Source organism: Microdochium trichocladiopsis, assembly GCF_020744255.1.
Source record: "Microdochium trichocladiopsis strain MPI-CAGE-CH-0230 chromosome Unknown B0I36scaffold_6, whole genome shotgun sequence".
Taxonomy (NCBI): domain Eukaryota; kingdom Fungi; phylum Ascomycota; class Sordariomycetes; order Xylariales; family Microdochiaceae; genus Microdochium; species Microdochium trichocladiopsis.
The window spans coordinates 1,876,689-1,887,197 of record NW_025763549.1 but is presented as its reverse complement, the minus strand read 5'-3'; the positions used below and the strand labels follow the sequence as shown (position 1 = coordinate 1,887,197).

The window sequence follows — 10,509 nt, the reverse complement described above, 5'->3', positions numbered from 1 at the left end:
CAGAAAAAGGAAGGACGATGCAAGGACGAGAACGTGTGTTATCGTTTGCAGGATGTTGCAGACTGTGAATCTGTTGCGTGTGGGCTCTCAACAGGATGTTTTGTTTCAGTTTGTTGCCGAAGCTTTAGGCTGACAGGGCAGCATGCGTCCTGCAGCAGACAAGGGTCTGGCACAATTGAGCAGTCCGGTGGAGCATGATGCAGAGGCCCTGACTTTCTACTACCCGATGTTGCTCAATCAAGTCTATTCCCACGGCTGATCATGCGTTATATTTTGAACTCCCAGAGACACAATAACCTGTCATAGAAACTGGTGGAGATGACCTGGAGTGGTTTGCCAAGTTTCGCGCTCGGAGGCGAAAAATCGCTGCCATAGTTCATGCTCTTGTGTTCCTTGAAACGCCCAAGCACTTTGACCTGGCTGTTGCCGCTCCGATCTCCACAGACTTGGACAACACAAGTTCCTGCGTGCATGCATGATGCGAGCAGAACCGCTTGCCAGCCCTCCTCGTCTACCACTGAAGCCGAGATGGCTTTTAGTCGCCAGACACCCCCTCCAAGATTCTTCTCGGCAAGTAGTACAGGAGGTTGGAGATGACCTGAGAATCTGAACACTCTGATGTGGTCATCATAGCTTCCGGTAACGATGATCGAGGACTCGTCTGCAAAGTGCAATGGCAGAGGGAGGATGGCGGTTACACCTGCTTGGTGACCCTTGAAGCCTCGAGGCGGGGACAGTCCCTGAATAACACTCGTCGTATCGGCATGGGGAGTGGGCGACGAATAAGCGACCGCGCTGGCAAGCAGCCGGGAGTCGTCGCCGCCAGAAAACAAAATGAGCTCCTGTAACTGTTCGCCGTCCCGCAAGCCAGAAACAAAGGGCGAGAATGCTGAGGTCCATGCCTCAAGCTGATGCAAGGCCACAGGCTCGTCATTAGTGGCATGAGCAGTCCAATCTGAGTCGATATGGAAGATGTGTACTTGAAAGTCTGAGGTTGTGATTGCAAGCAAGTTATGGATGACGGGGTGCCAGGCGCAAGAAAGAAACAAGACGCCTTCAGATGAGCCCAAAGATGAGTGTGAGACGATCTCCTCGAGAAGCCCGGAATCAGTCAACCTGAAGAACGACAGTGCGCCCGTGCTTGACACCACGGCACACACATCAAGCTGACTCGGGTGGAAATGCAAGTCTAGGATTGCCGAAGGATACTGGAACGTCTGAACCTGGGCACTGAAGCATTTGTGAGCGGTCTGGTGATTCTTGACAATGTTTACAGGGAATCGGGGCATACTTACACTTCAGACTTTCCAAGCCGGAAGACGACGAGGCTCCCTTTACGGTTCTGTTTTCTCTTGACCTCTTGAGCTCCTTTTACGTCGTCTTCGCCTTCAGCCGGCGGTTCTGAGTGCGCCTCGTCCTTTTCAAGATTGTATGTCCCCACGACAAAATAAGAGGGATGGGCCGGGCAAAACTCTATGCAGCTTGGCGGAAGGTCGAGTATCAAAGACTTCAAGGAGGTGGTCGGCTCTGGCTCTCCGGCCATGATGGACCGTGGGCCTTTCTGGCGCAGCTTCTCAAGGTATTCTGGCGGAAGACTGCAAAGCGACTTCGAACAGCCAAGTGAACCGCCCGTTTGTCGTCGAAGAAGCGTCCTTGAATCACACAAACGGCCCCGCTGTGTGGTTGCTGAAGAGGTTTTAGTGGGCGTGTGGGGCCGCAAGGTACCTTACAGACGCGTATCTTAAGGTTACTTTAGTCATGGTCAGCGCAAGCTTTCGCGGGGCCTGCCGTACCTCCTTGTAAGTGCGCTAACGCTCTCAGGCTTACCTTCTCAAGACCTCCCAAGGGCTGGGTACCTGTACATCAAGGCCCATGATATTGCTGTAACCCCTAGGACTGGCAGTCACGAGCCAGCCCCCCGGATTCAGGGCCCTTCCGCATGCCTGCAGTATTGCAACTCCAGGCGAACGTCATCTCTTGCTAGGGTCTCGCTCCTTGAAACGCAGCCATGATGATAGAATTGATCTCAGCCCGTCCCGCTATTTAGATGGCCGGGGGCCCGTCAATGTGTTATCTTGCATAGAAAGCTTGTCTTTGCCAATCTCAGCCTGATCTTTTCCCACTGAAGCCTCAAGTACTTCGAAGAGAGATCGGAAGAAAGCACCTCCTGGTCGCCCATTCAAATTCGCGACAAGAGGCACACGGTGCAAGCCCGCAAATCCCGTACAAACGGCCACCTACTGGTTAAATCGCACAGCATTCTCCCACAAAGACGCAAAAGGCAGGCCGTTCTCGTAATGTGCCTGGCCTTTGTACACCAATAACAGGGGCGGATGCTGGTCAGCAGCTACATGCATGACCCCGTTTAGGAACATGGAGTATTCCGATGACTCAGACTTTTATGGTATTTTAGATTGACACTTTGGCCCTAGACCCTTGAGTCTAACATGGACGATCAGGAGACGAGAATGAGCAAGCCCTGCTTCACAGACGAGTCGACCAAGCTGACTTGTCGTCTTGGTGGCGCCTCCACACCAAAGTCAGCAGCCCAATCAAGCAGCATCACACAGCCCGACCTCTGGCGACCATGTCGCACTTCCACAACCCATATGCCGGTGTTCCATACGCCTGGCAGCTGACAGAGACCGTTATCGACTTTTTGCATCGCTTGCCGCCCTCGACTACCGAGGGTTTCCCGTGGATCTACATTTGCAATCCTTACGTAGACAGACGGCCTAGAGTGCCAACTTCGTGCGGTGCAAATGTCGTGGGATGTGAAGATGAAGGCCCACAGGACAACGGTGCGGACGTTGCGACTCTCATGCAAGGTGGCATGGAGAGACTGCACATGATCTCAGAGTTCATTGATTATCTCCGGAGAATCGACAGACCTCCAGAACTGAAGATGCAGGAGCTCCGCAAGGCCAGTTCTGACGCTTCGGAGGACATCTTAACTCTGGCCCAGCATTTGCGGGTCACCTGCGGAAAGGTTGGCAACACGAATTTTCCCTCATCCGTGATCAACGCGACATTGACACTTTTGCCAAAATTTAGTGGATGCTCTTTTGTCCGGTCGCTGAGGTTGACGCCGTGTGGGAACTCATCGCCAAAGCGACGGCCAACAACGAACTCGGCATAGCAGCCAAAGTCGCCCCAAAGTCAAGTACCGATTCCAGAGCAGAGCGTCTCATCTGTGTCTACACGGCAGACTTCAGCAACAAACAAGACATCAAGAGGGTCGCTGTGAATTTGCAAAGACTTGGTCTCATTTCCCCCACAGGCAGACCTGTGTACTACAAGCCTGGTAAGCTCATCCCGCGCAAGTTTGCTGGCTACGAGCTATTCCCGTCCCAGAACAAGTGCTAATGACTGATGCAGACGCATACACATATCTGGGAATATCGTCTCAGAATCCATGGAATATCAGGGCGTCGATCTACAATTCAACTACAGTGTTGAGGGAGTGGTGAATCATCTACGGGGGTTGGGTTTTTCGGTTTCAAGGGTGCTATATACTGTTGCCAGCCTTGTACGATGTTTGTGGCATAGACAATGTGCCATAGCCATAGCTATCAAAATCCGGCACTAGAACGCTCGTTCCGGTTGTTCTCGCCCAACGGGTGGCGGGTTTCAAGTGCACACTTCCACGCAACAATATCCACATACCAAGGGATACTAGACATCCCTCCGTTATCATCATGAAATCGGCGTCCTTGGTAGTCTTCTCAGCTGTCTTGTATAGCAGTCTGAGGTGGGATAATCGTGCCGGTGTTGAAAGAGCTTTAACAGCCCTGCGGAAGTGGTTGCTTCGACCAGTGCCAGAATTTGTCCACGCATGGGCGCGATATTCTTTGCGACCATTCATTGCTCAAAGCGCACGCCCTCCTGCTCATAGGGCACAGCTATGGCCTCCTGTGCCGCACGTTTCCCTTTCCGCATGGATAGCCGGTCAGATAACATCATCAAATCCTTGATGTGCGACCTCGGGCGATTTGAGCATGAGCACGAGACGGTATGCGCTGTTGCCATTCAGGTAATACCGGTGCAGCTTTTTAGAGCGCAGGAACCCCAACCGCTCGTACAGTCTCATCGCGGGGATGTTGGTTTCCTCAGTCTCCAGGACAATTTCGTCGGCTTTGCGATCCGCCATGGCGTCGATGGCCATCTTCACAAGGGAGGTGGCGATGCCGTTACCTCTGTGCACCGAGGAGACGGCGAGCATGGCGATGTAACCTCGATGGGTTACCGGGGAGTGAGAGATGTGGTGTTCAAGCTTGCATATTATGACGGCGACGAGGGAGTCGTCGCGCGGGTCGAGGGCCTGGGATGTCCTTGTTAGAGCGGTCGCCTGCTGAAGAAGAGCAAAGCCTTCTGCCAGGCGCCGTCGCGCCGGGGACTTACCAAGTAGCACAGATGCGCCCACTGATAGAGAAAGTACCGATATACGTAGATGCTGTAGGGCTCGCTCAGATCTTTCGAGATGAGGGCGCGAATGGCTGGGAGATACTTGCTCTCGAGAGCATGTTCGTACTGGATGTATCGAAGACCCTCGGGCAGGGTGCTCGTTTGGGGCTCATCTGTCGTCATGGCCGCGGAGTTGATAATACGCGATCAGGTCACATCGGGGTACGTATGGAATCCGCATGTGGGTGTTCGAACGGTGCCAGGCAAGCGATCTCGAGGCTGTCTATGTCTGTGAGTGGCGGTCGAAGTGACGGCGGGAAAAGTTCTCCTCGAGGCAGCGATTGATGGTCCAAAAAACGGGAGAGCCGCGCTCGCTCAGCCAAAGAGAGCGGGCGGGAAGATTGTAGGCCACAGCAGCAGGCCAGAGGTGAGTATGAAGCCGGCCGTGGCCGGGGCGGCAGTCATGAATGCATGTAGTTTGGTCAGTTACGGAGGATGTTGCACGTTACAGTCAGCCCGCCCTCCTCGCCCACCCACCAGCCCACTTTCACATGCCTCGATGATCCACCCGCCCCGCCGTGCCCGTCAGAGCTGTCGCAGCTTGTGGTGGCGGCCATGGGATTTTGACCGGGACGAGCTGACTTGGCAAGATGGCTGGCCTACTCTAAGAGCCGTCCAAGTCGTGCTGCTGCATTCAAGAATGCGAATTAAACCATCTGAAAGTCGTAGGCAGAGCTATGAGCCAGCACCTATATGCGCCGTAGCCTCCCTGGATGTTGTCAGGCCCGAGTTCCACGGTTCTACACGGGCCCGCCAAGAGCCTCAATTCTATAAATGAGAACCAGATGAGTATTGCATGCACATTTACCCCTGTGCATTCACTGCCGTGTGTCAAGCAAGTACGGACGCCCTGCTGACTATGCTGCGCTCTGTCTTCCAGCACCCGAGCTGGGATCCCAGACAAGCTCCTGCCGAGCATCTGCAGGGGTCTGTGCTTGCAGCGGCTCTTGACGTCAGCCCCCCCCCCCCGGGCGGGACTGGACGGAACTGCCCATGACCGCGTGGTGCACTTTGACGACTCTGGCATGTGCTGTCCCGCTCCGCGACCATTTTTGCCTGGCCTGTACGCTATCGTACCTTGGCTCCAAAAGACAGTTTCCGGCCAGCTCCCAAGCCACGTGCACGTCCAGTCAACCACCGAAAGCCAACTCGAGACTCGCGACCATATTCTCGCTTATCATTCCCGTCACGCTCGCTCGAAGACCACCTCGCACCATATACGCTCGATCTCTCGAGGCCGCTCTCTCTGTGCTTTGACCATCTCGCAGCTGCCCATCGGCCGGCGATCGCCCCAACGCCGACGGACCCGATTTGGCAGCGTCCCTCTCAGTCGCAAAGCCGTTCCCTGCGACCTGCACACACTCAGCTCCACTGCGCACCAGAGACAGCAGGATTCCAGGATCTCGAAAGGCAAGCCGAGCGCAACAGAGCTCACAGCTTGGTCGGCGTGCGACCTACGGCATACGCCGCGCCTTTCTGCGCTTCTTGCCCATCAACACCTACACCGAACTCCAACTCTCCTCGAATCGTCATGGCTTCAACCCTGAGGCGCCGCACTGCCGGCGTGGACGGGACCACCGAGTCGCCCACATCCGACATCCTAGACCCGACTGACCACGACCATCTTAGCGAGGAAAAGCCCGTCAAGATCGTCACACAGACCAAGAAGGAGACAAGGAAGCGTCGAAACACCTTTATTTTCTTCTTGGGAAGCCTGTTTGGCATCATTGCGGCTGGTTTCCTTGCCCAGGAGAGCGACCTGATCGACTTCCTCCCAGAACTCAACGACCTGACCATGGACAGCATCCTCGACGTACTACCAGCAGGGCTTGTCATGGACCTTCGAGAGTTGATCAACGGCGAGCGCGAGTTCACTCAGAGCTATGAGGCCTTCACTGTTGGGGTCCAGGCACGAGAAGAAGGTCTTGAGGTCCACCATCCAGTCATCATGGTCCCGGGAGTCATCTCCACTGGCCTCGAATCATGGGGCACGTCAAACATTTCCCGCCCGTATTTCCGCAAGAGACTTTGGGGCAGTTGGTCTATGATGCGCGCACTGGTTCTGGACAAAGAAAACTGGAAGAACCACATCATGCTGGACAAGAAGACCGGGCTCGATCCTCCAAATATGAAGTTGCGGCCTGCACAAGGATTCGACGCAGCCGATTTCTTTATCACTGGATACTGGATCTGGAACAAGATCATTGAGAATCTGGCTTCCCTAGGGTATGACCCAAACACCTCCTTCACTGCGGCGTATGACTGGCGGCTGTCCTACCAAAACCTCGAAACACGGGACAAGTTCTTCACGAAGCTCAAAACACACATAGAGCTTTCGCACGTTGCAACTGGGAGAAAGGCTGTCCTCATCTCGCACAGCATGGGTAGTCAAGTCGCTTTCTATTTCTTTCACTGGGTCGCTTCTCCGACTGGAGGTAAGGGCGGCGATGACTGGGTGGAGCGCTATGTCGACTCGTGGATTAACGTCAGTGGTTGCATGCTCGGCGCCGTCAAGGACATTCCCGTACTCCTATCGGGAGAAATGCGGGATACTGCTCAGCTCAACCCTTTCGCCGTATATGGGCTCGAGAAGTTTCTAAACAAGGATGAACGTGCTGAGCTGTTTCGCGCGATGCCCGGCATATCTTCCATGCTTCCCATGGGCGGAGACGCCGTCTGGGGCAACCTGACCTGGGCGCCAGACGATCAGCCAGGTCAAATCCACTCCTACGGCTCGGTACTGAACTTCAGAAAAGAGCTCAATGGCAGCATTCCGGACAGCAACCTCACAGTGTCCACGGTCTTGGACTACCTCAAGAGGACAACGGAGGATTGGTATCAGGATCAGTTGCGCGGCAGCTACTCACATGGCGTCGCTCTTACGGCTGGTGAAGTTGACGCAAACGAGCTTGACTCTCGGAAGTGGACGAATCCGCTTGAAACAAGGCTGCCTCTTGCCCCCAGTCTCAAGATCTACTGCTTTTACGGAGTTGGTAAACCTACAGAGCGAGCATATTACTACCGTGCTCCCGAGTTCCCCGAGCTTACCAAGCTCAACATCACCATCGATACCACCATGATTCAAGGCGAGGTGGATCGCGGCGTCATACTCGGCGAGGGAGATGGCACGGTGCCGCTGCTGAGCTCGGGCTACATGTGCTCGAAAGGGTGGCACATGAAGCGATACAACCCAGCTGGTGCCAAAATCACAGTGGTCGAGATGCCGCATCAACCTGACCGGTTCAGCCCGAGAGGCGGTGCGAACACTGCAGAGCATGTGGACATTCTCGGGCGGCAGAACTTGAACGAGCTGATATTAAAGGTCGCTGCCGGACAGGGACACACGATTGAGGACAACATTGTCAGCAACATTCGCGAATATGCAGACAAGGTCAAGATCTATGAGGACTCATGAGGAGCATGTCTACCGCATTTGAGCATGCGATTAATTTAGAGATCAACAATAGATCGACGAGCCGGCGTTTGGCGTAAAGTGCGGTGTTGTTTCGTTATTGTCGCTTCGCTTGAGCACAGCTTCCAGGATGGCTTTGTCATGGTGGTGACAACTGGCTGGCTTCGTTCAAATTGCTATAGGATTATTTTATCTAGCTAACTGTGAGGTCGACTTGAAGAAGAATAATGAGTGTAGATATGAACATCGGCATTCCTCAGGAAGAGCTGTAGCGAGTCTATCGAATGGAAGCAAGGCTGCATTTTGAAGGCAGGACATTACTGCTTACTCCTCAACAGCTCATAATCGGATGAATCAAGAACAGCGTCATAAAATCAGTCTTGGTGCTGAAAATCAGGATGGAGTCAAACTGCCTGAACGAGCGCCGAGGGACCATCTCGGTGTGGACCCACTTGCTCCAACCTCGTGTGTTTTCAGCCAAACTCAGTTACTCCATCTCACAGCTTTTTCCAGTAAAAGTCCATGCTCGACAACGAGGTCTGCATGCGCAACACCTGCATCGACGACCAGATTAAAAGTTCTCAATTCATAGGAGATTAAGGCCATGGAGACTTCAGCAAAGCGCAAAGCCGGACCGAGCAATGGCTCGCAGGGCGGCCAGCCAAAGCGCAGCAAGGTCTGTCCACCCATATCACATCACGAACCACGTATTGCGCCTGCGAAAAAAGTGGTCACTCTTCACACATCACGCCACAAGCTCGTGAAAGGCCACAGCTTACACCATTCACAATCCTTTAAGTGCTGATGCTGATACTTTGAGACACACTGTGGACAGGGTGGCAGCGGCAACAAGTGGCAGACGCCGAACCAGCGGGAGAAGCTGGACTCGCTCAAGGAATCGATGCTGCAGGTCGGCGATGCAGGCATATGGGTGACCTGCCAGCGAGGCAAGGAGCGCCAGGCGCGCGGCGAGATGGCCCGGATCTGTGAGGACGTATGTGACTGGTTTTCCTTTTGTCTTCCCCTGTGATGATTGTCATCGCCTTTTTGTCTACGTCAAAAACCACTGGGGTTGTATGACAGCAAGTAGGCCTGAGAACGGGGGCGATCACTGACACGGTGCCTGGGAGAGTGGGATATAGTATGGCAAGAAGCTCTACAACATCAACCCTCCGGAGGAAGCAGCCGCTGATGACGACGAGGAAAACGGCGGCAACGCCGCCGACGATATTGAGGCGTCGATCCAAAGGGAGCTCGAGGGTATGAAGCCCGCAAACCGGCCCAAGGACCCGCCCTTCGAGATGGTCAGATCAGGCCTCGACTGTCTGTTCTTCGTGCGGACGCGTGCGCCCGTGGAGCCGATCGAGTTCTCGCGGCAGGTCTGCCTGGATGCCGGCAGGCCGGTGCCCCCAAAGGACAATGAGGAGGGCGCAAAGCGCTCCGCGATCGGATTCTCCCGGTTCGTGAACCGGTTCACGCCCGTCACGGTGCTGGGCAGGGCGTCCGAGAAAGGGCTGGATGAGGTGGCGAGGAAGGTGCTCGCCGAGCATTTCGAGCTCGCTGCCGAGGGCGCGGGTGATGAAGCTGGAGGAGTGTCGGAAGGCGCTGGGGTATCTACGGATGATGCGCCGTCGGTGAGTCCCGCTCCAGCTCATTTTGCCCGTGTGCTTCCTGTACGGTGTACTGACCCTGCCGTCCGCGAACCAAGTATGCCATCCGCCCGACTTTCCGAGCTCACAACCAGATGAAGCGCGATGATGTCATTAAGAAGGTCGCCTCGCTCATACCTCCGCGCCACAAGGTCAACTTGACCACTCCGGACAAAGTCATCCTGGTCGATATCTATCAGACGTTCTGCGGTGTCAGTGTTGTTGGTGGGGATTGGGAAGCGCTGAAGCGATATAACATCCATGAGCTGAAGATGTCTGCGGCAGGAGCCAAGAAGAGGGCCAAGGAGGATGAGGCAATGGTTAAGGCGAAGGAAGACGGCTCTAAAGACGTTCAGTCACAAGACCCGGCCCCGGCTTGATGCTAAGCGGCGGCCATGCCTTCAGCTGGACGTGATGCAGATTGTGAGGGATTGTCAGGTCATCATGGTGTACCGGCGTTGAGCATTACTTTAGGTTACGATATTGCAGGAGAGCAGTTTCTTTGGCTCTGGCAGAATTCGCAACTGTACCTCTACGAAATCATTAAGAACCTCAAACCGGAGGAAGCAGGTGTGTCGCGTGACTGGATTTAGGTGGCCTCGCCTCGGGGATGATCACCACAGCAATTTGAAGCACGGGTGGCCGAACACCAACACCCGCGGATTTCACAATCTCGAAGGGGAAAACAAAAAGAACGGCAATGTTGTAAACATAACAACAACAAAAAAGATTGTTTGAGAAAGATATCCCAGGTTTCCCTCGGACCGGAATCGAACCGGTGACATTCAGATAACAATTTCAATTACAGTCTGACGCGATAACCAACTACACCACCAAGGGAGTTGGCAAATGAGGAACAGTTTGACTGTTCGTCAAGGGTTGTTGCCGGCACTGTGTTTGTATGATATTATATAGTCATGACGTAAAGCCAGACGTAAAGCCAGACGTAAAGCCAGACGTAAAGCCAGACGTAAAGCCACCTTG

At 54.3% G+C, this 10,509-nt stretch overlaps 5 protein-coding genes and 1 non-coding gene across 6 annotated transcripts; 3 read left to right on the top strand and 3 right to left on the bottom strand.

The window, feature by feature from the left end:
- Nucleotides 1-266: 266 nt before the first annotated feature.
- Nucleotides 267-1,543, bottom strand: B0I36DRAFT_374925 (uncharacterized protein; the record flags this gene model as incomplete). Its single annotated transcript, XM_046160321.1, has 2 exons — nt 267-1,230; nt 1,296-1,543. The coding sequence occupies 2 exons, from the start codon at nt 1,541-1,543 to the stop codon at nt 267-269; spliced, it is 1,212 nt and encodes a 403-aa protein (XP_046011680.1).
- Nucleotides 1,544-2,009: 466 nt separating this feature from the next.
- On the top strand, nt 2,010-3,687 carry B0I36DRAFT_411291 (uncharacterized protein). The gene is made up of 4 exons (XM_046161934.1): nt 2,010-2,404; nt 2,460-2,989; nt 3,055-3,304; nt 3,379-3,687. Exons 1-4 carry the CDS (start codon nt 2,356-2,358, stop codon nt 3,468-3,470), a joined length of 921 nt encoding a protein of 306 aa, XP_046011679.1. The 5' UTR covers nt 2,010-2,355; the 3' UTR covers nt 3,471-3,687.
- Nucleotides 3,688-3,949: 262 nt separating this feature from the next.
- Nucleotides 3,950-4,587, bottom strand: B0I36DRAFT_245508 (acetyltransferase; the record flags this gene model as incomplete). The annotated part of the gene is made up of 2 exons (XM_046150161.1): nt 3,950-4,321; nt 4,402-4,587. 2 exons carry the CDS (start codon nt 4,585-4,587, stop codon nt 3,950-3,952), a joined length of 558 nt encoding a protein of 185 aa, XP_046011678.1.
- Nucleotides 4,588-5,544: 957 nt separating this feature from the next.
- Nucleotides 5,545-8,276, top strand: B0I36DRAFT_325677 (Lecithin:cholesterol acyltransferase). Its single transcript, XM_046154255.1, has one exon. It carries the CDS (start codon nt 5,996-5,998, stop codon nt 7,877-7,879), a length of 1,884 nt encoding a protein of 627 aa, XP_046011677.1. The 5' UTR covers nt 5,545-5,995; the 3' UTR covers nt 7,880-8,276.
- A 111-nt stretch (nt 8,277-8,387) lies between these two features.
- Nucleotides 8,388-10,073, top strand: B0I36DRAFT_132091 (thump domain-containing protein). The gene is made up of 4 exons (XM_046148217.1): nt 8,388-8,552; nt 8,712-8,870; nt 9,019-9,510; nt 9,585-10,073. The coding sequence occupies exons 1-4, from the start codon at nt 8,481-8,483 to the stop codon at nt 9,903-9,905; spliced, it is 1,044 nt and encodes a 347-aa protein (XP_046011676.1). The 5' UTR covers nt 8,388-8,480; the 3' UTR covers nt 9,906-10,073.
- A 207-nt stretch (nt 10,074-10,280) lies between these two features.
- Nucleotides 10,281-10,365, bottom strand: B0I36DRAFT_t96. Its single transcript has one exon. It is a non-coding gene; the product is annotated as a tRNA-Tyr (tRNA).
- Between the last annotated feature and the right edge of the window lie 144 nt (nt 10,366-10,509).

Coding starts and splice junctions, on each gene's coding strand:
- B0I36DRAFT_411291 (XM_046161934.1), top strand. CDS start 2,356: ATGACCCCGTTTAGGAACATGGAGTATTCCGATGACTCAGACTTTTAT. Junction 2,990..3,054: donor TGCGGGTCACCTGCGGAAAG/GTTGGCAACACG, acceptor GCCAAAATTTAG/TGGATGCTCTTTTGTCCGGT. Junction 3,305..3,378: donor ACCTGTGTACTACAAGCCTG/GTAAGCTCATCC, acceptor TGACTGATGCAG/ACGCATACACATATCTGGGA.
- B0I36DRAFT_325677 (XM_046154255.1), top strand. CDS start 5,996: ATGGCTTCAACCCTGAGGCGCCGCACTGCCGGCGTGGACGGGACCACC.
- B0I36DRAFT_132091 (XM_046148217.1), top strand. CDS start 8,481: ATGGAGACTTCAGCAAAGCGCAAAGCCGGACCGAGCAATGGCTCGCAG. Junction 8,553..8,711: donor GCCAGCCAAAGCGCAGCAAG/GTCTGTCCACCC, acceptor CACTGTGGACAG/GGTGGCAGCGGCAACAAGTG. Junction 8,871..9,018: donor TGGCCCGGATCTGTGAGGAC/GTATGTGACTGG, acceptor AGTGGGATATAG/TATGGCAAGAAGCTCTACAA.